Genomic DNA, 23,508 nt, shown 5'->3' with positions numbered 1-23,508 from the left:
GTCTCTTAAACGTGATTTTGCTAAACCAGTGTTAGAAACTTGTCAACATTGTGGGCAAGTTTTAAACAACTGTTATACTATTTTGTTGAGATGTTAATGGTAGTTAAAATGTGCTAGTATGGCATACTACTGTATGCTGGATTTTTTTTTTTTTCCCCAGAGAGTCAAATGTGTATTAGTGGTACTTCAGGTATGAGCTGTAAAGCAAATTGTGTTCTAGGACTTGTAAACCAGGACTTCTTATGTTTTTAACTACATGAGTAAATTCAGGTATCTGTTCACTGTGTGCCGTGAATGAGCACAGTAAGGTGGAAATAGAAATACTGTTTTTGTAAACTAGCTTTTAAAAACTGCTCGAGGTGGTCTGCTTTCATAACTGACTCTGGCCTTTTTTGAGAGGGGAGGAAATTCTGGTTGAACAATCTTTGTGTTCCTAAATAGACGTTGGCTACCTTACTTACACAGTAGAGATTTGAAATCACAGCGGTCTGCATCCTGGACCAGTGTCAGAGCAATACTGTTGGACTAAGATCAGTGATGTTGTAAGCCAAGTACTTGGAAAACATCCAGGTCTGGATACCGATGTTGTGTACCAGTGGGAATCTGGAATGAGAAGTCTTGGGGACACACGTACTTTTGCAATTACGTTCACTCGCTGACGCATGAGGGCTGTGGCTGTGCTATGGGTTAGGTGCAGTAGCACAAAACATTCATGTAGCTAAGACTTCAGCACCAAGACAGCTCGTGCATACTTTGGCTACTATTTAACCAGAGTTCTGTTGGTTGAGGGCATAAAAAACTCTTAAGACTTTTTTTTTTTTCTCATTAGAAGTTGATGGTGATTCTTAGATGATGTCGATTTTTAGGGGTGTGGTGACTGCATTGGCGTACCACCTTGAAACACAAGCTTGCGACCTTGCATGCTTTATGGTTATCATGGCATAAGTAGCACACAGGAAGATCAGGATGACAAATGTAAATGGATGCGAATTCGCTCTTTCCAGGATGTACAGGATCACAGTACTAGATTATTTGATCTTAGAGGTCTTTTCCAACCTTAATGATTCTATGATTCTATTCTGTTCATATATTCACACATGTCAGTGTGTCTGTAGCATGACTTCCTCAGAACAACTGTTTCTTCTGTCAAAGCTAATGCAGCTCAAAATTTCATCATGATGTTTACAGTTTCATCAACAAACTTTTTAGTGATCACTCCCATCTTAATCTAAGGGAGTAATATATCTTCATCTAATGTCATCACTGGTTCATTGTGGCAAAGAATTAAAGCAATCATTTTGTTCTTCAATATTTATATATTAGCTGTACAGGGGCTTACTTGAAATTCTAAAAGAACAGAACAGTGCAAGATCCATGTTTTGATATTTATCAGCACTCTAAAAGTTACTTACTAGGTTCTTTTATAAGACCACAGAGATTGTTTCCTGCCATATTGGATACTTAAAGCATAGAGTGAAAGATCAGCGGTGTCCTGCAGGGGCACATACTGACTCTTGAAGATGTATGTTGTTTTCTAAGACTTCCCTTTCCAGATTTTGTTTTGATGGAAACCATAAGCTACTTCAGAGCTTCATGGCAGTAGGAATAGGTCCACGGGCTTTTTTTCAGAGGGGAAAATGTCAGATTTTTATTTATCTTGGCAAAAGTAAGGTTTTGCTTTAGAGAGACAGCCCATTCTATGTGTTTCTGATCTTGTCTCCATCATTGTGCTTGAGCATTTTAAGACTGAGTGGGAATTGTTGCAGTAATCGTCTTCTGTTAAAGGTCTCTTTTTTTTTTGTCCTTTGTGTTTCAGATTTAGCCTTGGAATCTAATCCATCTGATCATCCCAGAGCAAGCACAATTTTCCTGAGCAAGTCTCAAACAGATGGTAAGTTAAGTTTTTTCCAATTTAAAAAAGGTGGGAGAAAAACTGGAAAAATAACTGCCTATTTTAATTATACGGCTCAAGAACACTTAAATTGCTTTAATTCTTTCAAAGCATAGGGATTAATAATTTGCGTGTTTACACAGAAATGTGTTCATAGGCTGTTTTAGTTAACACTTCAAATCACTTGTTCATCTAAATGCTTAAATATCAGGAGATTTCAGAGGCTGGATCCCAGTAGTCTGAAGGAGCAAGGCTTTCTTCACCAGTGTAATTCAAGCTTCAAGCAGTGGTGGGTTTTTTTATGACCAAGGACTGTTTTAAAAATTGCTCTAAATAAAAAATAATAATAAAAAAAAAAAATTACAGGACAGTTTTCTGTAAGAAATAATAAGCCTAAGCCATAAGTCTGTATCAGTTGCTTTTGAATATGTTGTTTTAAACTGCTTGAATAGTTTCAGTAGCATAATTATTCTTGAATCCTGGTTTTAATTATGTGGATGTGTTGGGATTTTCAGTTTCTTTGCAAATCCCTTGTTTACTTAATAAAGTCAATTTTGAACAATTACTATAGCTTGTGCATTCCAAAATGCTGTTAAAAAGTGGAGGCATTTCGATATTGCACAAATAAAAAGAATTCTGACAATAGTAAATTTTGAAGTTGCAACTAAAAAGGACTTTAAGATATTCTTTTAAAAATGCTTCTGTTCGTTTTATAGTTGGTTCTTGTTCAAAGCGCTGTTTTTTCTAAGACAGTGTTGCACTTGAGATTGGATGTGTTGTTGGAAAGCTGCAGTGTGTCTTCTACCTTGGCATAGCTTTGCCACAGAAAAATAGAATTGTTTTGACAGGTCTCTCAGTTGCAGTCCTGCTATTCAGAGTCTTATGGCAAGTAGTAAAATTGTCAGTTTATCAACTTTGCAACGCTCAGGTAATCTGTGAGCAGTGGAAACAAGAACTAGCATGATTCTCCAGAAGAGATGATACCAAGGAAATGTAGGCCTCTTCCCCGAGGCCTCTAAGGTTGGTCTTCAAACAGACAGAGGATCTGACCTGCACATTTCAAACACCTCTTAGATGAGCGCTGCTTAAGTTGCAATTAGCAAGTTGACATAGTTCTTGAACGTTGTAGTGCAGCTTCACTGTGCAGCCTTTCAGCCTCGCTGCAAGTAACATTCAAACTACATCAATGTCCTTGTTGGGGGTAGTATTGCTTTTAAACGTGATTCGGTAGTCTTCAAATGTAATGTATTGAAATGTATACACTTGTGTTCCTATCGAAAAATGGTCTGCTAGGTGAGATAATAACTATTAAACTATTCTCTGAAGTTTGTATTACTTGGATGAATTGATTTTTACAGGGCATTTTTATGGACAAGTCAGGCAGAAGAATTTATTTTCTAATTTCACTGGATCTTCTTTAGTTAGCCTTTCATAGAATTAGTAGAATTAATATCTGTAAGTTCTCTCTCACTGAGATGTTATGAGGATTATGAGTTTTGATTTATGCAAAAAGACCAAAAAATTTGGATATTCTCTTCCAGTTGTTAATTTTTCTAAATATGTACGAGAATGTGTCCTGCTAACAAGTGTTAATGATCTGAGGTCAAAACTTCGGAGAAGTCACCTGTCCAGGCTGGTCACATTTGTATAGCTTTCTGCATGTATGCAACTCTTAGCTCTCCCTTAACAGCACTGTTTTACTGCTGCTCTTATAGCTGGAAGCTAAACCTTACAATCTTTTTTGAAAGGCTGACACAGTTTAAAATGATCAAATAACATGGTTGCAGTTATATGATAAATAGGCATAGCTTGTGCCAGCATCTTCTGTATAGTGAAATACCTTTTTACTTTCTGCTGTCTCATAGGAGGAGAGAGAACATGTATATAATGCTGGGCACCTTCCTCCTTGTGTGTCTTTGGCAGGTTCAGTGTGTGATGTTTTTGCTTCTGTTTGCTGAGCAGTTGCTGTTAGATATTGGACATTGTCTATTTGAACTATCTGAAATCATGTAGTTTTTCACGATACACAGCATCTTTTCAAAGCTGAGACATTTTTCCCTTAGTGCGATGGGTAGAAGTAGTTCCTAAATGTACATGTGGATAGTTGGAAGTAGTATGTAGTTTACTAGCTTGATAAAACTCAGTATTTTTTCCTCAAACTACTTTTCCAGACACCTAAAGTTAAATTTGAAACTTCCAATACTCATGTACTTCAGAGGACTGGGTTAATAGAATGACTTTATTGAATGTAAATTGGGATTGTATTTTAGAAACCTTTCCGTTCACATTCTTTCTCCCTCTTTCTAGTGCGAGAGAAGAGGAAGAGTAACCACATCAATCATGTAAGTAAAACAAATTCTTAATGTGCTATATAGATAATATTAGCATATTGGGACAAAGACAAATTCAAGAAACAACTGTAGTATTTCTAGGTATATAGTCCTACACATGTTCCAAATCCTCCTTAGCAAGATAAAACTGAATTATCTTTGCCTGTCTTTAAAAAATAAACAAACAGGCACAGTATCACAGAGCATAGAATGGCTGATGTCAAAAAAATAAGAATGGGTTTTTTTGTTCTATCAGTCTTGAGCATTTCAGAACAGTAAAGGAGAAAATAGAGGTCAAACTGCCTATGTTGTTTTTTTTTAAACAGAAATAAAACTGGATTAATTTCTCAGCTGAGATGACAAGTCTTAAATGACTTGCTGTTTGAGCATCACTACAGGACTGATTGTAAGAAATGTACCCAGCATGAAAAGAGAATGAAGATCAAACATCATAATCAGCATGATAAACAAATGATAATCCGTTAGTTTTAAAATCTGAAAATATGCTCTAAACTTATTCTGCAAATACTAGTTGGTTTTGACACTTCACTTGCCAAAAAAAAAAAAAAAAAAAAAAAGCAATGTCATTAATAAGTGGGTAAAAAATTATTGACTAGTAAAGCTAAGAATGGAAGTTATTAACACAAAGCTTAAAAATACTGTTTAGCAGAAGTGTCTACTGATAAGTTACTAGGAAGGTAATGATATTTCAAGCCTGTTGTATTTAGTATGATTATGGGGGGTAGTTCTTTTTTCTTTTCTTTCTTTTTCAATTACAGTTCCAGCTTTAGTCTGCCAGTACCAAGGTGAAGTGTGATTGGATTGTTTTTGCTGGCAAACTTCAGCTGGAATGGGAGATGTTCCCAGGCAGTCCTTGAGTTATGAAGGGTGCCAACATTCTCATATGGAAGACTTTCAAGTTTTTAGACAAGGCATTTACAAAGATTCTGGCAAAAACTAATGAATCTTGAATTGCTTGATTAAAACTTTTCCCTCAATTATGATGTCTTAGCTCTAGTGCAAGGCATTCTCTAAAAATGCTCAGGGAAGCCTGACTTAGTGTTATATAGCAAGATTTCTTACAGTATGAAATCTACAGGATTAGGATAGATAATGCAACATATTGCTAGCTCTGAGTAGTAAAAGTAAGGGTAATAGTAGTACTTTATTTCCAGATTCCAGATGCTAAACAAGACGTGAGTGAAGTGAGCAATGTCAGGAAGAGGTTTTCTTTTTGCTAAAATACAACGAGAGAAAACCCCAAATGCAAAACTGTCTTTACAGGGGGCGATACTGGGCGATATAAAAGAATGGAGAAGATCATTATGGAGTCACAGGGAAATCTAGTAAAGTACATCATAGAGAGGGAAGACTGAGACCCGAACTGGCAAGAATGGAATGGAGGAGAACTAAGAAAATCGGAGGACTTGCTGCTTTAGCTGCAGCTATTTCTGCTGAAAATTACTTACCTAAAAACATCATGTTGTATATTTCAAGGGCTGATTTATAAACCTATCTTACACAAAGGGTATCCTCAGGAACTTGATGGCTATAGGGTAGCTGCATAGCAGGAGCAGTCACCTCAAAGACCTCCTCTGCAGTAGCTACTTGAGGTGTAAAGCCAGTATTCAGTGTGGTAAACCAAAGCTCACAGAATCCCTCTTCTTGAATGTATTTCTGTTCTTTTTTTTTCTTTTTTTTTTTTCCCCTAAGGTTTCTCCTGGGCAGCTTACAAAAAAATACAGCTCATGCTCAACAATATTTATAGATGACAGCACCGTCAGTCAACCTAATCTTAGAAGCACAATAAAATGGTAAGAACCATTTGTCATCAACAAGGGGCTGAGTAGCATTGCAAGGTTTATTTGGCATTTTGTGGTGGTCTTGTCTGTTCCAAAGCCAGTCACACAGTTGAATGAGAGGAGCACAGCACTTACTCAGGTTGGTCATGGAAGGGATGTAGAGGTCTTGTTAATTCTGACTGCTGAAGCGAGCTTTTTTCCCAGTTACAGAGCTAATGTACTGTATACAGTACAGTACTACTGTATACAGTAGTGAAATACACTACTTTGAATTTCAAAGTAGTTATCATTGTGCACTTGAGAATCTGAGGCAGTGCGGAAGTGTATCAGCATTTTGGGTTTAAAAGTGTGTCTTGGGGTGGGGAGCTCAAAGTCTTCACATTGAAAGCCAAATCCAGAAATTCTTGATCTGGGAAAACTTGAAATGGATTTTGTATGGAGTTGCAGGAAGAGTTTGTAGGGACTGTGTTTGCTAGTTGCCAGTGGTATTAGTCTGCCCTCTAGTTGTGGATAACAGTATGTTGCTACCTTTGGTTGTAGTTCTAGCCTTTCTACTTTTTCCTCATATATTTGTTATTTTAGGTAGGTGAGTTTGATAACTAGTCTTCTTGGTTCTCCAGTGGAAATTGCTGTTTGACTTATTTTTCTGGGTACCACAGAGACAGTTCTTTGTGCATAGACGATATCAGCTGAGAATTGAGAAGAGAGTTTTACTGTGCTTGAAGGGAAAGTAAGGCAAAGTAGCTTCAGCCCAGAAGGCTTTACTGTTTTAACACTTAGTAGAGTTTGGAAGTGTCTAAGTTGATTTGTCGCTTTCAAATTTGGTTTCAAACAGAGGTATCTAGCATGTCACTCCTCCTTTTCTAGAGAAGAAAGCCTAAAAGATGGTGCTTGTGCCATTTTGAAGTGGCATACAGCTGGCAACAGATCAGAGCTTGCCCATGACGGATTCCTGTGATGGCAGTGTTCCTCTTGCCACTGCCAGTAAAGTACCTGAAATTTGGCCACAGTAGATGAGTGTCAATATGAAATCCATCGCCTTACTTGACTCAGCAGAGACAGATCTGTTCTTGTCCCCTTCTTGGATTATGCTGGCATAGTATCATCTTTATTATTCTCTGGTTTTTAGACAGGTCCTAAATTAGATAGCCAGAGATACAGAGTTAAAACATCAGCAGAATCTCTGTGACAGTATATGTAACATCGAGTAGAACTTTTATTATATTTTAGTTGTAAATAGTCCACATTTTCAATAAATGTCACCTAATCAGGCAATGAAGGTGTGTGTTTAAAATGTGGTATAATATTTATTTTGTGGCACAAATATCTGTACAATGAATATAAAAGTAGTTTGGCTAGCAAATTTGATTTGGCCAGTTTCTGTTCAGGCAGGTAAACATCAGAAGTGAGAGACAGAGTACACAAGAATGTGAGAGAAAGCCAATACGTAATGGATTCTGAACATTTTGCCCTGAACAACAGCTTTTGCAGTGGAGTAGTGTGCACAGAATGTACTTTGTTAAGTCTTTTCTTTTTTTCTTTCTCCTTTTTAGTGTAACATTAGCAATATTCTACCATATAAAGAACAGGTGAGTGAACTTTTTTTTTTCCCTGAAATGTAACAACTTTCTTTTTGAGCCAGGGATATGGTCTTGGTCACTTAGTAACAGCTAGTACAACTTAAAGGATTTGGAAAAATCTGACACTTTATGCTGTATCTGCTTCCTCTTTTACCCCCTCTTGAGCTAATATGGAAAGGTCAGTGATACACCCATCCAACGGCACATGCTTCATCGAGAATGAAGCATAAAAAGTCAAAACAGAGGGAGTGAGGAGAATACGCTTAACTCGCCACAAATCAGCCTTTGAACTTTGTTTAGCTTTTCCTGAATACAGAGGTACAGATTAGTTTTGATGGCTGAAGGAACACTCTGTGCTATATACAAATAACCCTTGCCATTATAGCTAGTTACAGCCTATGCTTCAAAATTACAGCTGCCTTTTTGAAATAAATGCTATTAATGAGACAGTTTCACCTTTTAAGGGAGAACTGTACTAAGCATAATAGGAGAACTATGAGCTATTCACTGTTTAGCTTCTTAAATATTCAGTTGTAAGATCTCATTAAATGCTTTGCAAAAATACAATATAACTTCATACCATATTCTAGGAAAAGCTGAACTATAAAATATTCCCCGTTATCTTCTTTAATGAATAATACTTCTTTAGTGGAGCATAGCATTACCAATTAACTCTTGTTGCTAAAATAGAGATTTTTACTTTGTAGAGATTCTGACAGATCATTGGATATTTTTGATGAAAAATCTCATCCTCTCACAGTAAGTGTAACTTTTTGATCCTCTGAATGTGTATCTATATACATATTTTTTAACATCTTGATTTGTATTGTATAAGTCATAAAAATGTCTTAACACCAGGTCACAAGCAAATTGATCTTAAATTGTATCTTTATGTATAAAATACAGTGCAGACAGTCCTCTGGACTTTTGATATCAGCTAGATCATGAACAGAACCCAGGCTTTCTAGAAGTTGCAAAGTATGTTTGGTTTTCTATGCTTTGAATGTAAATAGAAAGCAAGCACGTGCTGATTCTTGCATATTTCGTATCCCAACTTTCCTGTCTGACTCCTTTCTTCCCCTCTTTAAGACTATTTTAATTAAAAGTCTTTCCTATTTATTTAGGAAGACATGGTTAGTGGGTATGTGCCTAACCTTTTAAATGACTGCAAACAGAAGAACATAATACGTGACGCATCACACAAAGGAGGAGACAGTGAGTTTGGTCTTTAAAAAAACCTGAAAGGCAAAATTTCAAAGCAAATACGCTTAATGCTGCTTGCAGTAACAGCTAAGAGCATTCAGCATGTGATTTTAATGTGACTGGTCCTGGTACACCTTTTTAGACAAATCTTTAAAGATGCAAAACCTCATAGTACCCAAGCTCAAGAGTGGAGCATGTGCTTTTTATGTCCAGTTTGAGCACTACTAGCTTAATGACTGTCCTACAGAACCACTTTGTTTTTCATCTGAAATGAATTTAGCAAAGTTCTAGTGGCTTTAAAAATTCAGTTTGCTCTGGAACTTACCTGAGTGAATGCAGTTTAATCTATCTTACAGATCTGGCTTGTTAATAAACAGTTTTTAAGAAATAATTAAATATTTTAAGTTTGTTAGTTTCATCTCTAAACATGACCAATTGTGCTATAGGAATTGTACACTTGAATAAATATAACTCTTTACTCAATAAAAATAATGAACTTCAGGAGAAGAGCTATGTAGATGATTTCTTGTATGGACTGTGGCACTCTGAGAGAAGTCTGGTCCAGAACTGTTTAACTGCCCGAATCTGTTGTTTCACATTAAAAATTATTTATATGTAAGATGAACTCCACTTCATCACACAATTTCTTTTCTTTATTTAGCAACCTGCTATCTTTTGATCCTTTCATGTAGCATATCTCCTATTTCATGAGTATGAATAGAGGAAAATCATTGTGTCCTGTAGGGAACACTTAAAGGACTCTTCTATCTTACTGTAGTATACAGACAGAAATACAGTAATGGCTGTATGTTATACTTCTGAGGGGAAAGATACAAATGGCTTGTTAGTTTCTATAGCAATGGGGTTTTGGCTGGGTACTTACAGTTCCTTGAAAAAGGTTAATTAGCTGGAAGAAATCTCTGAACACCTTGTCCTCTAAAGATTCAGTCACAAGGAGTCCAAATCCAAGCTCTATTGACCCTAATAGCAGTAGTAGCAAACTTCAAGTTACCAGCATCACAGGGCTTAGTCAGAAATACCAGTCTCAGTCCTTTCCTCCTCAGTTCCAGTCAGCAAAAATGTACTTCCAGATGTGCTTTTCTACTGCTCGTAGCGCAGGAATTATGCAAGGGGGGTCCTGCTCATGTTACTCCTAATGTTGCATGCCCACCGTGAAGAGGTAACCTCCATTGGTTAGTGGTGTATTAGAAGGCTGTGTGGAGAGTACAAAGTTAACTTACCTCTTCATTTTACTTGACACTGTTACCTGGCTATCTTAAACTACAAAACCCCATGAAAATGCTTGCTGCTTTGCTTACCTGATGACTACTTGTTTAATGTCAAGCAGCTATGCTGTTCTCATCTGATATCTGTACCGTCCTATAGGTCTAACTTGGACTGTAGATAGAAACCTATTCAGTATCAATCTTGCAGAACCAGTGTGTAAAGCTGGAGCTCTTGAAGTTTCATCCCTCCAGGAAGAGTGCTGAATATCAGAATGTCTGGGGGGACACAGTCAGAATTCTCAAACACTCATTTTAGGATTGCTTTTACAGGCTCTTTATTTCTAAGCTTTTCTTCTCCCCTGTATTTACAAACAATTTAGCATCGTGTCAAAGTTAAAACTAGCTGTTCATTAGCTTTGTTGTCTTTCTGGCATCTCTCAAGAACGAGTCCTGTGAAGACAGCATAAGTTACCTTCCAGTTCTACCTGTGACAGAATTATTGACATGTGTTCTTCAGCTCTTCCTCAGCTGAAAGGGGAATCTTGTGAAGTCTCTTAATTTTGCCTTTTGAGGAGTCAGTGCTTCCCTGGTGTGTGTATATATCTGTGATTTTCTTGCAGGGAGAAGCCTTTTGGTTTTTTAATCTCTTTTAGTCTGTTCCATGGACAACAGTTAGCACTTGTAATAATGATGGTAGTTCATGCTCTTTCCCGTTGGCCTTACAAATCAAAAAAGTGTTCAAAACAAAGATATCAGCTAAAGCTATTGTGTTTTGTTTGGAATATTCATAATATTGCAAGGCTGCTTGCTGCTTTCAGTATATGATTTTGTTCTGCCTCTGTGACAGAAAAGGCTTGTATACACCTCTACTCGGTGAGAAGAAACAACCATGTGTGGCTGTTCTTTAAAGGCAGTATTAATTAAGACAGATTTTCAGTAATTCGAGAACTTTCTTTCAGCGCGAAGAAGTTCCAGATGACTACTACAAGCATGACCCTGATCACAAGCACATCTACCGGTTTGTTCGGACACTTTTCAGTGCTGCACAGCTGACAGCTGAATGTGCAATAGTGACACTGGTAAGAGATGCCTGATTACTGAAACTCGAGGTTTTGGAAGACTTTTTTTCTCCCCTCAATGAGCGAACTGGGCTGAACTGACATTTAAATAGTTACAGTATCTCATGAAACCTTGTGAAGACACTGTACAAGTGAGGTCATCAGAGAAGATTTCTAAGTAGTCACAGAAGTGGTTAACTAAAAAGGAACTTACCTTTTCTATATATGAATATGTAATGCTTACTTACTTGTCCAATCAAACATTGTTTGTTTCGTAATATATAACTCACTGAAGAAGCTTGAGAAAGGCAGAACAGTGGGACACCGTAAACAGTGGGGTATAATAAGATCAGACACAAAGACATCTTTTATTTCAGTTGTGTGGAGGGGAAAGTGGGAGTTTTGAGTTCATATTAACCAGAACAGTGCAAGTAACACACCCTAAGGGGTCGAGGATCAATACTGTACGAACTCCAGGAGATGAACTTTCTCATTATTATGTCCTTCAGTCATCGCCACCTTTCTACCAAACTTTTTTTTATTAAACCAAAGAGGCTACAACTTTTTTCCCCAGGTGACATGGAGGTACTTGGAACTTAAGAACAATAGTAAGAAAATAATCTCATTACAGTTGGTTGGTTGATCTCAGAAAGCAAGATGGATATAAAAAATCGACGATGATACTGATTATTTATGCACACTCACATATATGCATGCATATACCTGTATGGATATGAAGGGAAAGAAAAAAATGCAACCTATATAATTGCTGCATTAGACAATCTCTTAAACTGTACTTCGTTGCATACTAGACTTCAGTCTTCATTGTGGCTTCTTTCTGAAAACCAGTCTGAAAGGAGAACAGAAGAGAACTATCACCAAAAGACAATGTGGCAATTAAGCAAACTCAGCTTGAAGGACTCTCTTTAATAAGGAAATAAGTAATTAAAAAGGCCGGATAGTTAGAGCTATTGAAACTTTGACAGTAGTTTGAGGTTTTTGCTTTTCCAAAGACATGCAAGCAATTTTGACAGCACAAGATGATAGCTAACCCCAGGCAATCTAGCCAGCTGAAGTATTTACAAAAAGTAGAAATAGAGTTAGTTTTTGAAGTGGATTTTACCACTAGATGGCTCTGTTATTATACGAACACCTGTAGTCCGCTTGAAGGCTACAAGCAGAGGATGGGGAAAAGTGTGGGGAGACTCTAGTAATAAAGATTGATTCTGCCCTTAGGCCTGTTCCACAGCTTCCTGTGCCCACTAGTTCATCTGAGGTTTCAGTAGACATTGGACTTAGTTTAGGGAATAGAACATTAAAAACAATCTATATTCAAATTTGAAAGTTCAAATTACTTAGTACGTGGATCATTATAGGAGTGTGAAATAGCAGAAAACTTTTAAGGGAGGGACTGGTTCAACATCTTGGGGCTGATTTGACATTACGTGGGAGGAATGAGTAAAAGACCAAGATGTATCTTTGGACTTAGGTATCTCACTATCTAAGCAGCTGGTGATGTAGATGAAAGCAGAGAATGACGTTGTTGTAGGTGAAGGATTGAAGTCTGTTCTTTACAGGGTGAAGTAGAAATAGCACTGTAACACCTTTCATTGTGGAAAGATAGCAATTAATGCATCTTTGTCCCATGACTACAGATCATGATGCAGGTTTTAGCACTTCCTGTTAAGCTACAAGTGCTGAACCTTAACCGTGATGAAAGGCTAGTGTGATGTTGAGCAATTTACTATCCCACATAGGCCCTGATGAGAACCTGCCAGTGACTCTGTGATGGAAAGAACTCTAGCAGTGTCTCACTGAAACAGCAGTTTCAGTTCTCGTTGCTCAGAACTGATTCTGCAGTATCTTTACTGTATACCTTGGTGGTCCAGTTCTTGTGTTGTACTAAAAAATGGAACCTGTAACTCTTGAAAGTTTGGATTCTAAAGTGTAAGTAGTAATCACTAATACTTATTTTGACACACTTAACGGTAATGGGATAAAATAGTCATATTGGACTGGCATGCTTGCTGCTCAAAACTCAGCTCCAGGTCTTAATTACACACATAAAACTTTTTTTTTTCTTTTTATAGGTTTATTTGGAAAGGCTTTTAACCTATGCAGAGATTGACATATGCCCTAGTAACTGGAAGAGGATAGTCCTAGGAGCTATTCTGCTGGCTTCTAAAGTCTGGGATGATCAGGCTGTGTGGAATGTGGATTATTGCCAAATATTGAAGGACATTACTGTTGAGGACATGTAAGTTGCAAGTTTTGGCTAATCTGCAGTGGTGGGTTTTTTGGGTTTTTTTTTTTTGGAATGGCAATTCTTGTGATCATACTGAAAAAATGTCTGTCTCTGGTGGTATGATATATGTACATGGTCTATGTCTGGAGTTTGGCCTCATTCCCTTTTTTAACCTAGGAAACTTTGGATAACCCTACTTTGAGACAAATATGTATTAATATTTATAATGACTTGGGTGAGTAACTTCAAAGTTAGTTTTCTTTACCTTCTTTCCCCCAGTGATGAACTATGGGACTGGCTGCTGGTTTCCACTAATTTTTTGTACTGGTGTAACTCTAAAATGCCCAATTTATAGTCTTATCAAAAGTCTTTTTGGGAAGGAACAAAAAAAGTGAACCAAATTTGTTCCCTGCCTTTTCTGTTTTAGAATATGAAAAATTGCAAGGTAAGCCATAACTTGTGACTTATGTGTCCAGCTAAGGCCTAAATATCTCAAGGTCTGAATTTCTAGCCGCTGCTGCTGGCAGACAGGTGTCATTTGTGTTGGTATCTGTGATTGCATGTGTTACATCCAGCTACTGCTACAGCTCGTCCTCTTTGGGTGAGTTCTTAAACTTGCCGACAGTGCTGAGAACAAAATCCTCAGTCTTACTACTGCTTGTTTATGTAAGGCTGTTTCTTGTATATGTTCTTGTCTCAGATGTAGATTTCAGTCTTCCAGAAATTTTGAATCTGCTCTCTTTTCTTGGTGCACTCAGCTTTAAGCCCGACAATTTCTGCAGTTTTAGAGGATGTTCATCCTTGTGGCTCCAGGCTCATGCTACGGGTTGGCGGCGTGTTTATGTGGAGTGGATTTGGCCCATTAGGTTTTCTGTTAGATTCCTTCTCGCAAAGTTCTATCTCTGAGAGCTTGAGATGTCAGCATTGTTGTTTTAATTCTATTTGCCAGCTTGTTCCTCTATTTCCCTTATTATCACAGTGGTAGAAATGATAGAAGGCTAGCTTAATATCAGGCTTTCTGGCCTTAATAAACTTGATGACATGTTTTACGTGTGTTTGAGTTTTGTCATACTGCTGTGCTGTAATTGTCCAGGCCTATGTATAACAGTCAGTTCTAGTACAGGAGCAGACTGAGGTGGTAGAGGTTTGCACGCAGCACTGGGAGGCTGCGTGGCACCTACGTGAGAGTCTGTTCTTGCCCCAGGCTCTCTTCCCTGGATTCAGCCCAAAGCTAATGTTTAAGATACAGTAAGTAATTATTTGTCTGGGACTCTTTAGGAGGAGGAATATCCAGTTTTCTTCCTTTTAGGTGGGGGGGTGGCATTTCTAAAAATGGGGGAGTTATCTGCACCAAAACAGTTTTTGTTATTCAAGTTATTTCACATCGCAAACAGCAACAGCAAACATAGTACCTTGTTTTATACATACCCCTTGCCTGGGAGTCTTTGTTTCCAAATGCAGGGCTGTGCCAGCTGTGCTTTCAGGAAAGCATAATTAGTGATTTATACAATGTACATCTTCACTCAACCTGGCTCAGAGTGCTCATCTGTCTGAGGAACATACTTGAAGCGTTGCTGCAAATAACTCTGAGATGGCTGAAGTGGGGTCAGCGATGCTAGGAGTGCTGGAGTGTACATCTTGCTCTTTTTGATGTCTCTTCTTCTGGCCCTATTTGGGACAAATCAAATTGATAGCACTGAAAATATCTGTAACAAGCAGGATGTTTATTGCCAATGCTGGGTCTCCTGAAATTGTCAGTACTTGCATTTTCAAAGCAGTGATGGTGGTAGGGAAAATAGACTGAATTCAGGCTTATTTTTTCCCCCAATTTGAAGATGGGATTTTTGTAATCCCATCTCAGTTGAAATGACTTAGACCTTTGAATTCAGGTAGGGGCAAAAACTGTACAACCCCTTTCTGACAGTGGCCCAGGGGTGTCCATCCCAGGTCCCGCTCTGCTGTAACTCAGCAGGCTTCACTGCTTCTGGATTGGATAACATCACCATGATCAGGACTTTGGAAAACTGCTTAAAATACTCAGCAAAATTGAGTTTTAAGGTTATAAGTCTACTTTCAATTAATAGTTGGTACTATAGTTAATTGTCAGCTTTAGTTGTTCCATTATTTTTTAAACTAGTCACTTAATGGTGAGTATTAGATATTCTGAAGCATAACTGAGAGAAAACAATTGGCAAAGGATTTCAGGCATAGTTGCATTCTAACGTTGGAGATGGCTGGTGATGCTGCCAAAAAACCCACCCAAAGCCCCAACAGCTCCCCGGCTGAAGATTGCTGGCAGGACTCTACCAGGTATCGCTCCCTGGGTGGGCCATTCCTGTGCAGTAAAGGCCTGTCTACAAGGACTGGTGGAGAGTTTTGTTTGTGAACTTTCTGTGAATTTTCCTCTTGGCTCTCCATATCTAGAATGATCTCACTAACCTGATGGATACTCTTGCTGAGCCACTGCAAGCCAAGCATGGGAGTTACACCACTCTGGAACTGGAAAAAGGGTTTATATCTGGTTTAGTTGACCCAATTTGCAAATCTCTGTGTGTGCGTGTGTGCGTGTGTGTATGTGTACAAGCCAGGCACCTCTTCTGAAGGCAGCATAGGTGCACCTGATCCCCACTGAACACACTCTCCTGACTGCTTAAAGACACTCGTTTGGTAACCCCACCTCACAACTCTGTTAGCAGTGTGAGCTGTGTGGCTCTCACAGAAACTGCTAGTGGGTTCAAGTATGTTAAAGGATACGTGATCCAGGCCTCGCGACTGGCAGATGAGTTCATTTGCCTTAGCCTCTTCCTACTCAACATAGGTAAAGTGTTCATCTTATTTTTTCTATCACAAGCCCTTTCTTATTTGACCAAAGCAAAGGTGGGTTTTTTATAGAAAGGGGTTTTTGTTTTTGTTTTGGTTTTGGGGGGGTGGGTTTTTTTGTTTTGTTTTACCTACTTCGAATAGGGAAAAAAATCAAAGGAAATTAAATTGATATTTGGAAGTCATCCTTTGTCAAAACTTGCTTGCTTTGATGAGAGTGAATCCATAATCACTGAAAAATTAGCTGTGCAGCTTCTAATCTTGCTATGATTGCTTGTAAGGGGACACATGCTGTTCATTCTTTTGGCTACATGTATTTGTAAATAAGGCACAGAAAACACATGGGCATTATCCTTTCTCAGGTTTTAAACCACTGTTAACAGACTTGTTAATCCAATGAAGAATTGTATTTTTACACAATTAAAATGTATTAGCGTAGTGAGTACAAAAGGGGCAGTGAAGAGTATTTATTCACAGGGTAAATCAAGCTCTGATCAGCTGATCATCAAAACATTATCTGATTTACATTTCTATAGGCTTATGACCATATGAACAGGAAATTAATTTTGGCACTAGGTTCAATGATACTCAAGTCCATTATGCTAGAAACAAGCACAAAGCTGCTATTCATATTGAGACCCGCCATCCAATACAGCACGCAACCTTGATTCTTTGATTTATTTCCCCCCTCCTCTGATAGGTAAAACATCCATTTTAAAAGCTCCCGAAAAGCAAGAACAGCCTTGGACTGAATTTGTGCAACTTACCTTCTGGTGTATTCACAGTTGGCCTATACAGCTGCTAAATTCTGTTGAGACAGGTCTGCTACCAGTAGGAACAATCGTTGAGTTAGTGTTGAACTGAACTGCTTGGTTTGGGTACCACCACTTTCTTTTAAGTTAATTTGTAAAACATTGTTTTTCCTCTGTAGAACATCTCTGATTTAGCTGACCACGGTACAGTAGCCAAAGCAGCCTTTTTCATGTCATGGGCTCTCTCCCCTCTTTCCTGCAAATATTTTGCCCAGTGAAAATAGACGAATGAGTAAAAACTGGACAGTGCCCTTTGACATAGTACTTTGTTATCCTGCCTAATGCTATTGAGGAGAAAATTCCTTCTCCCACCTAATGCTGCTTATTTATTTATTTATTGGAGATGAATCCATGTTGCTTCAAGAGGCTTTTTTCTGTGAGATAATAGCAGCAGCTCTTCATAGATCCATTTGTTGCCGTGGTGATCTGCCTACTCCTTTTGTTAGTCCGCCTCTACTTCAATAAACACCCTTCCTGTTATCAGCCTGGTGAAAATGTCTGCAAGTTCTTCAGAGCTAATAAACAGCATACATCATTCCTTTCATCTGATCACTATAGCGTGGGGCCGTACGAGAGTGAGAATGGCGCATGAATTGTACAGCTGCACTAATGGAACTCCGAAGAATGAACCTCCCCGGTCAGCCGCGCGAGTGCACGACAGGGCACTACCTTTCTCTCCGAGCTGGAGGTGCCAGGACTCAAAAGCTGCACCTTGTTTTGAGCACTAGTGAATGGCCTGTCTCTCAAAACTAATAATGCAGAGCTCTCGCTGACTATTTCAAAGTTGCTGGTTCTAAAAACAAGATTGAGGTCTCTTCAGTGTTTTCAGCCAGCTAAAACAATCTTTTTTTCCTTTGTCTTCTGTCCCTTACGCTTCCTAGGAACGAGATGGAAAGACACTTCTTGGAGCTACTGCAGTTTAATATCAACGTTCCTGCCAGTGTTTACGCCAAATACTACTTCGATCTTCGCTCCCTAGCAGATGACAATAACCTGAGCTTTCTGCTGGAGCCTCTCAGTAAAGAGAGAGCACAGAAACTGGAGGTAATGGTCTGAGATTGGCTAGCAGAGGACTCTGTATGTGTAGTAAGAGCATCTGTTGCTAATCATGTTAAGTGGCAGTTAGAAAAACTAAAAAGCTTTTAGATTAGTGTATTACAGGTTAATTTAACCTCTTTATAACTACAGTTAGCACTTCTAAAACCATGCCTAGGCTAAGCTAGCATTCTGAGGAAAGGAAGGGACAAAGATTATAGAAGTCTAGCAGATCGCAAAATAAAATGGATGTTATTTTGGGAACTGTAGCTCAGCTAGGCTACTTAAGATTGAAAGGATTAGTGTCATATGTAATGGATTGTCTGTCCTTCCCTGTTCACAGTCTGTATTCCAAGCACCTAGAGACAGTCACACTCAGACCTTTCTAAATACTACCAGCTGAAGGTTTCCCACTGCATCCCACTGCACAGCTGCTCTTAGATTTAGAGGGAGGACTCTTACTGCTCTCATGGTTTAATAAACGATTTGTCCGGGGACAGCTGCAGAAATAATAATATGTTTCTATTCACAACTTTTAGAACCTCACCTTTCCAAAGAAATGTCGCTTTCAGATAAACTTTTGGAATAGCTGCTTCTTAGGAGTCCTTCAGAATGTCCAGAGGAGTGTAAATACAGATTACTGGCCCTTTCTGCTCGATGGGAAAGGCTGCCCTTCTGTGAGTCCCCACAGCCCTCTTTGGTATGAAGGCTCATTTTAAAAAAACTTGAACTTTTGCAGAGTCAGTCTTTCTTCCTAGTTGTTGGAGATATGTAAGATACTTGAGAATATCTACATTACCTGGGTTCCCAGGCAAAATTTCTTGTTGGATCAATGCAACCTTTCATCTGTCCAGGTTTAATTGATGACTCTGCATGTTGTTTTGTTGACCTTTTGACAAAGGCATTACCGCAGGCCCTGTGTACGCTGATACCATCGCCCCTTTGAAAGAGGGGTGTGCTGCGGTATTCTTGGCTTATATTGTTCTATTGTCCGCCCCCAATAATTCTGCCAAGTGCCAGGTTTTTTTATTTTGTCCCAGAAGTGGCTGAACTTTGCGAATGAGTGTGATCCCTCCTGGTCCTTTGGAATGATAGGTATGATATGCCTACAAATTCCTCTATTTAAAGTTAAGCAATGCAACTCTTCTGCTTTGTCTCACCCTTGTTACTTGCACTTTAAGCTAACACTGTCACTAATTGTAAATGTGGTTGTAGGGCAGTTCATATTCCACAGGAAATTGTTTACTGAACTGCTCAGTGCCCAGGCATAAGTGGATGATTTACAGATTGTGAGCCTGTTTTGTTTCTTCTTTGCTAGCATTTGGGGGCTTGGTATTAAAGCCAGACTAATTTTCAGTACAGTATGTGATTTGCCATAATGCACTTACAAATGCATGTATATAGGACATTTTGGTTTTTAATTCTAAAAACGTGATAAATATTTAAACCATTTGCTAAAATTTTTAATTCTACCTTTCACTTAGAAGCACACGAGCAGTTGATAGGAGCCTGTACGAAGCAGTGAATTAGTTCCAGGGATTGAAAACTGATTTACACCATATGGGCGACTGGGGCTAAATATGTCAACACAGGTTGCTTTATGATTGATGTGCTAGCATTAAAACAGGATGGAGAGTCCGCCTGGTCTTGCACCGGGAGCTCATGCAGCCAGTGTCTCAAAGAATGCCACTCTTGAGCCAAATGCATGCCTCCAGAAGGTCGGCAGAAATAAATGTAAATAATTATTTTAAAATACACTTAGAAGTTTATTCATGCTCAGAGTGCTTTTCACCTTTTGAACTTGGGCTGTGCTGAATGGGTGCTGCCTTAAAGGGAAGGTGTAGGCTTGTAGCTGATCGCAGGACTCTGAAAGTTCATCTGGATCTGGTGATAGGTGGTAAATTATTAATGGGAGTGCATGTTCAGGACTGAAATGCAGTTCAGCCTTTTATTACAGGTATCCTTATTGATTTGCATTGATAATGCCTGAAGGCTCCAGTCGGAAATAGGCCTTGCAGGGGAGGGGACACAGTGTTTTCTGGACAATCCTGTGTTATTAGGATTTAAATAATTAGGCTTGTTACTAGAATAGCTGCACCAGAATAAAGGCTGCTTGACTAGCTAGATAAGCAGAGAAGAGGCAAGCCAATAAATGGGTGAAACAGCAGTTAAATACTAAGTTGTCCACACGTGCTGGTATTTAATAGTTGCATTCAAGTGCCATGGCTATTGCCATGCCATCGAGCAGTGGGCTGCCCTCCCTTCTCGGACCTCTTCAGGAACCTGATCATGTGATGCGTTTTCGGGGCGAGGGTGTAGAGAAGGGAAAGGCAAAACAGATGTCCTAGTAGAACTTCACTTCCTAGGCTCACTTGCACTGAGTGGCCAAGGGCAAGGTGCCTGAGGGAGTGCAGAAACCTTTTCAGTTTGAACCTTTTCTCTCATAGAAATGGCTGTGTGCGTTTTTGTACTGTTAAAATAAAATTTTTGTGCTGCTGCGTGCACCAGTTCTAGCTACTAGGTACAATTTTGAACGTAACTTCCACAAACTCGTAAGTCTGAAATGGATCCAAGTTTTCCATTAGATAGTGAGACTGGTAAAAGAATGAAGATACTTGGATTTGGAAACCACTCACCTTCTTTACGTCTTACTTTCTGATGGATAGGGTTCTTGTTAGTATGGGGATAGACCCCTTTAATATTTTCCCTGCACAGTAGTTCTTTCTTACTCTTATTCTACGTAAAAAAGCTAGTAGCGTCACTGCTACAGAGTGCCTGCTCTGTTTCTTTTACATTTGTAAAAGCTTCCTTGAAATGTTCAACCTTTTCTAATGTGTACTTTTCGTTTTGTATCTGAACTTGGTACCCAGGCTATCTCCCGGCTGTGTGAAGACAAATACAAAGACTTGTCAAAAGCTGCTATGAGACGATCTTTCAGTGCTGATAACTTAGTTGGTATCCGCCGTTCTAATGCCATCCTCTCCTGAGGAGAGAGAAAGGTGCAGCACCATGAACCAGCATCCATGTGAATCGGAGGAATACCACCACTCCGTGCACACAAGCCAGCGGTGATGGTGTCTTCCAGCAAGAGGAGGAGAGGAGGGTAAACTAGCCAAGGGAGCCCAGAGCTTGAGGAGCATACTTGGTGCAAAAGACAAGACCTTTGTCAAATCAACTCTCTCCTCCTTCTAATGTATCCAGAGGTGCAAAAACAAACTTCTCTCCTTCTCTCCCCCACAGATGTTTGCTTACTATGTAGGCCTATAGCTGTGAACTCTTGAGGTTTTTAATAATAAGTAGTTTTAAATTTTAGAATTTAAACACTAACCACATGACTATAGTTACAATGTTCTTCCCTCCTCTCCCCTATCATCCAGAGTCTCGCTGCATTTGTATTTCAGGTCGATGCAGTGTTAACAAAAACAAAACAAAACATGGGACTCTTAAAGTATAAAGCCACTCTGGAGCTGAAAACAGTAGCATAGACACGTGTTGACGGCTTTTCCCTGGTTTGGCTACTAAAAGCTGCTATTATTGGTGATCTGTTCATAACCAAGAAGCTGCCCAGCAGGAAGGAATTCCAACTCTGCACCCACAACTTCACTCCAGTAGAGATTGTCAAAAGACTTTGAATGTTTTGACCGGGGGCAGAGATACGGTTTTATGTATTGTTAAAATGTATAGGGTCCATGCTGCATTTCTTGTGAATTATGGTGCTTCTCTCATTTTCTAATACTTATATTGCTCTGGAAGAGGCGCGATCTGTATATTTTTCTGAGGCATTGAATGAGAAAGTTGGTCTGGAAACATCATCACCATCCCAAACAGTGTAGCAATCCAGTGGTGAATGGCGTGTGTGCAGCACTGCTTCTCTGAGTTCTACTGCAGATCTCTTGTGCTATATACAGTGGAGTTCCTAAAGCTGATATTGTGCATCCATCTGGCTCTCCTTGGGTTTTTGTTTCCTGGGAGGGATTTACATTCATAATGAGACAGTAATGAGTTTGAGAATCCTGGACTACCTTACAAGGTAGATTGAAAAATATTGTGTTCAATTGAGAATTATCAAAAAGCTTTCTATAAAACCCTTCCCCCCTCGAAGTTAATTTTATCTTGCTCAACTGCTCTAGAGGCTTGGGTTTTGCTCTTTCTGAGACTTTGAAATGGAGCTTACTTTCAGGCTCTGAAACTGAACTCTAAACAGGATAAGTATTATTAGACTCTTCCTGTTACAAGTCTTTGTAGTACCTTCCCTTCTTGGATCCAAATAGATTCTAGGCGGTTTGTCCTAGGAGCAGATCTCCCTCCGAATGGCATGGGTTTTGTGCACTTCCTCTTCCAGCCAAGGCCCAGAAGCTTATACTGAATAGCCAGTCCATACGCCTTTGAGAGTGGGGCTGCTGAGCGTGACCATCAGTTTGGCTGCACTCAGCTGTTAAAATGATGCATATAGTCCTTTGCGGTATGCAAATATGCCAGCCCCTGGCTCCCAAATCCATGGACCTTGGCACTTCAGGTATCGATCACAATTAAATTTTGAAAATAACGCTACATCTTCAGGTGGTTTTCCTTTCTCATGTTTGTATTAAAAGAAAAGCTAATAAACTCTATTTTAATTAAAGTTAAAGGTGAATTGTGTGTTCTGTACAGCTGTCTGATTTCACTCCCCCTCACAAGTATTTGGTGCTGTGCAGCTTCTCTCAAGTATGAAAAGAGAAAGAAAAAAAACCTAGTGGTGTGCCTTAAGGCCCCTCCATTCCCTGTACCAGCCCCTCACATTCATTTTATCACGGTGCCTGCTGAATTCTGGGGAGCCGGCGGCAGAGGTCATTCGGCAACTGCAAGCCGCTTGGTGGCCAGTGACTGCCTCAAGGATGGCCTTATTTGACCAAAAGGGACATGGAGAGCAGGGGAGTGACAGAGCAGCACAGGCGTGGTGGGCAGGGCCCCGGCAGCCTGCTTCGGCTAGCCCCTCACATTCATTTTATCACGGTGCCTGCTGAATTCTGGGGAGCCGGCGGCAGAGGTCATTCGGCAACTGCAAGCCGCTTGGTGGCCAGTGACTGCCTCAAGGATGGCCTTATTTGACCAAAAGGGACATGGAGAGCAGGGGAGTGACAGAGCAGCACAGGCGTGGTGGGCAGGGCCCCGGCAGCCTGCTTCGGCTGGAGGCGTGGTGGGGTCGTGCCTGGCTGCTCCCATGTGTCGTTTGGATTTAGAACTTGACTCGGGCTGCTCAAGTAACTACTCACTGACAGTTTCTTTGCACTTAAATGGCCTTTAAGTAGGGCCAGTCTCTCTGGAGTGATTTGGTGTTTTTTAAGTTCTCCCTTGAGGAGCACTGAATTGGAAGGTACAAGTGACCAACTCCTGGACTGACCTGTGACCTCATTGGTAATGAGCTTTTGTTTCCTTAGCCCTGCCAGGTGCCTTCAGCTCTGTGGGACTGGGCTGGAGGCACTTTGCTGCGGCTGGCAAACGGCTTCTGCAAACGCCGCCCTTTCGC

The 23,508-nt window shown here is 39.6% G+C and overlaps 1 protein-coding gene across 1 annotated transcript; it reads left to right on the top strand.

Moving 5' to 3' along the window:
• Positions 1 to 1,816: 1,816 nt before the first annotated feature.
• On the top strand, positions 1,817 to 22,623 carry CCNYL1 (cyclin Y-like 1; the record flags this gene model as incomplete). Its single annotated transcript, XM_009588082.1, has 9 exons — positions 1,817 to 1,891; positions 4,199 to 4,233; positions 5,935 to 6,035; positions 7,577 to 7,612; positions 8,311 to 8,362; positions 10,992 to 11,111; positions 13,181 to 13,347; positions 17,849 to 18,011; positions 20,873 to 22,623. Coding segments are annotated over 9 exons (866 nt in total), but the record flags the coding sequence as incomplete, so codon positions are not given.
• Between the last annotated feature and the right edge of the window lie 885 nt (positions 22,624 to 23,508).

The sequence above is a fragment of the Fulmarus glacialis genome, unplaced genomic scaffold (assembly GCF_000690835.1).
Source record: "Fulmarus glacialis isolate BGI_N327 unplaced genomic scaffold, ASM69083v1 scaffold41011, whole genome shotgun sequence".
Lineage (NCBI taxonomy): Eukaryota > Metazoa > Chordata > Aves > Procellariiformes > Procellariidae > Fulmarus > Fulmarus glacialis.
The sequence above is the reverse complement of the archived record's forward strand: the minus strand, read 5'-3'. Positions and strand labels throughout refer to the sequence as shown.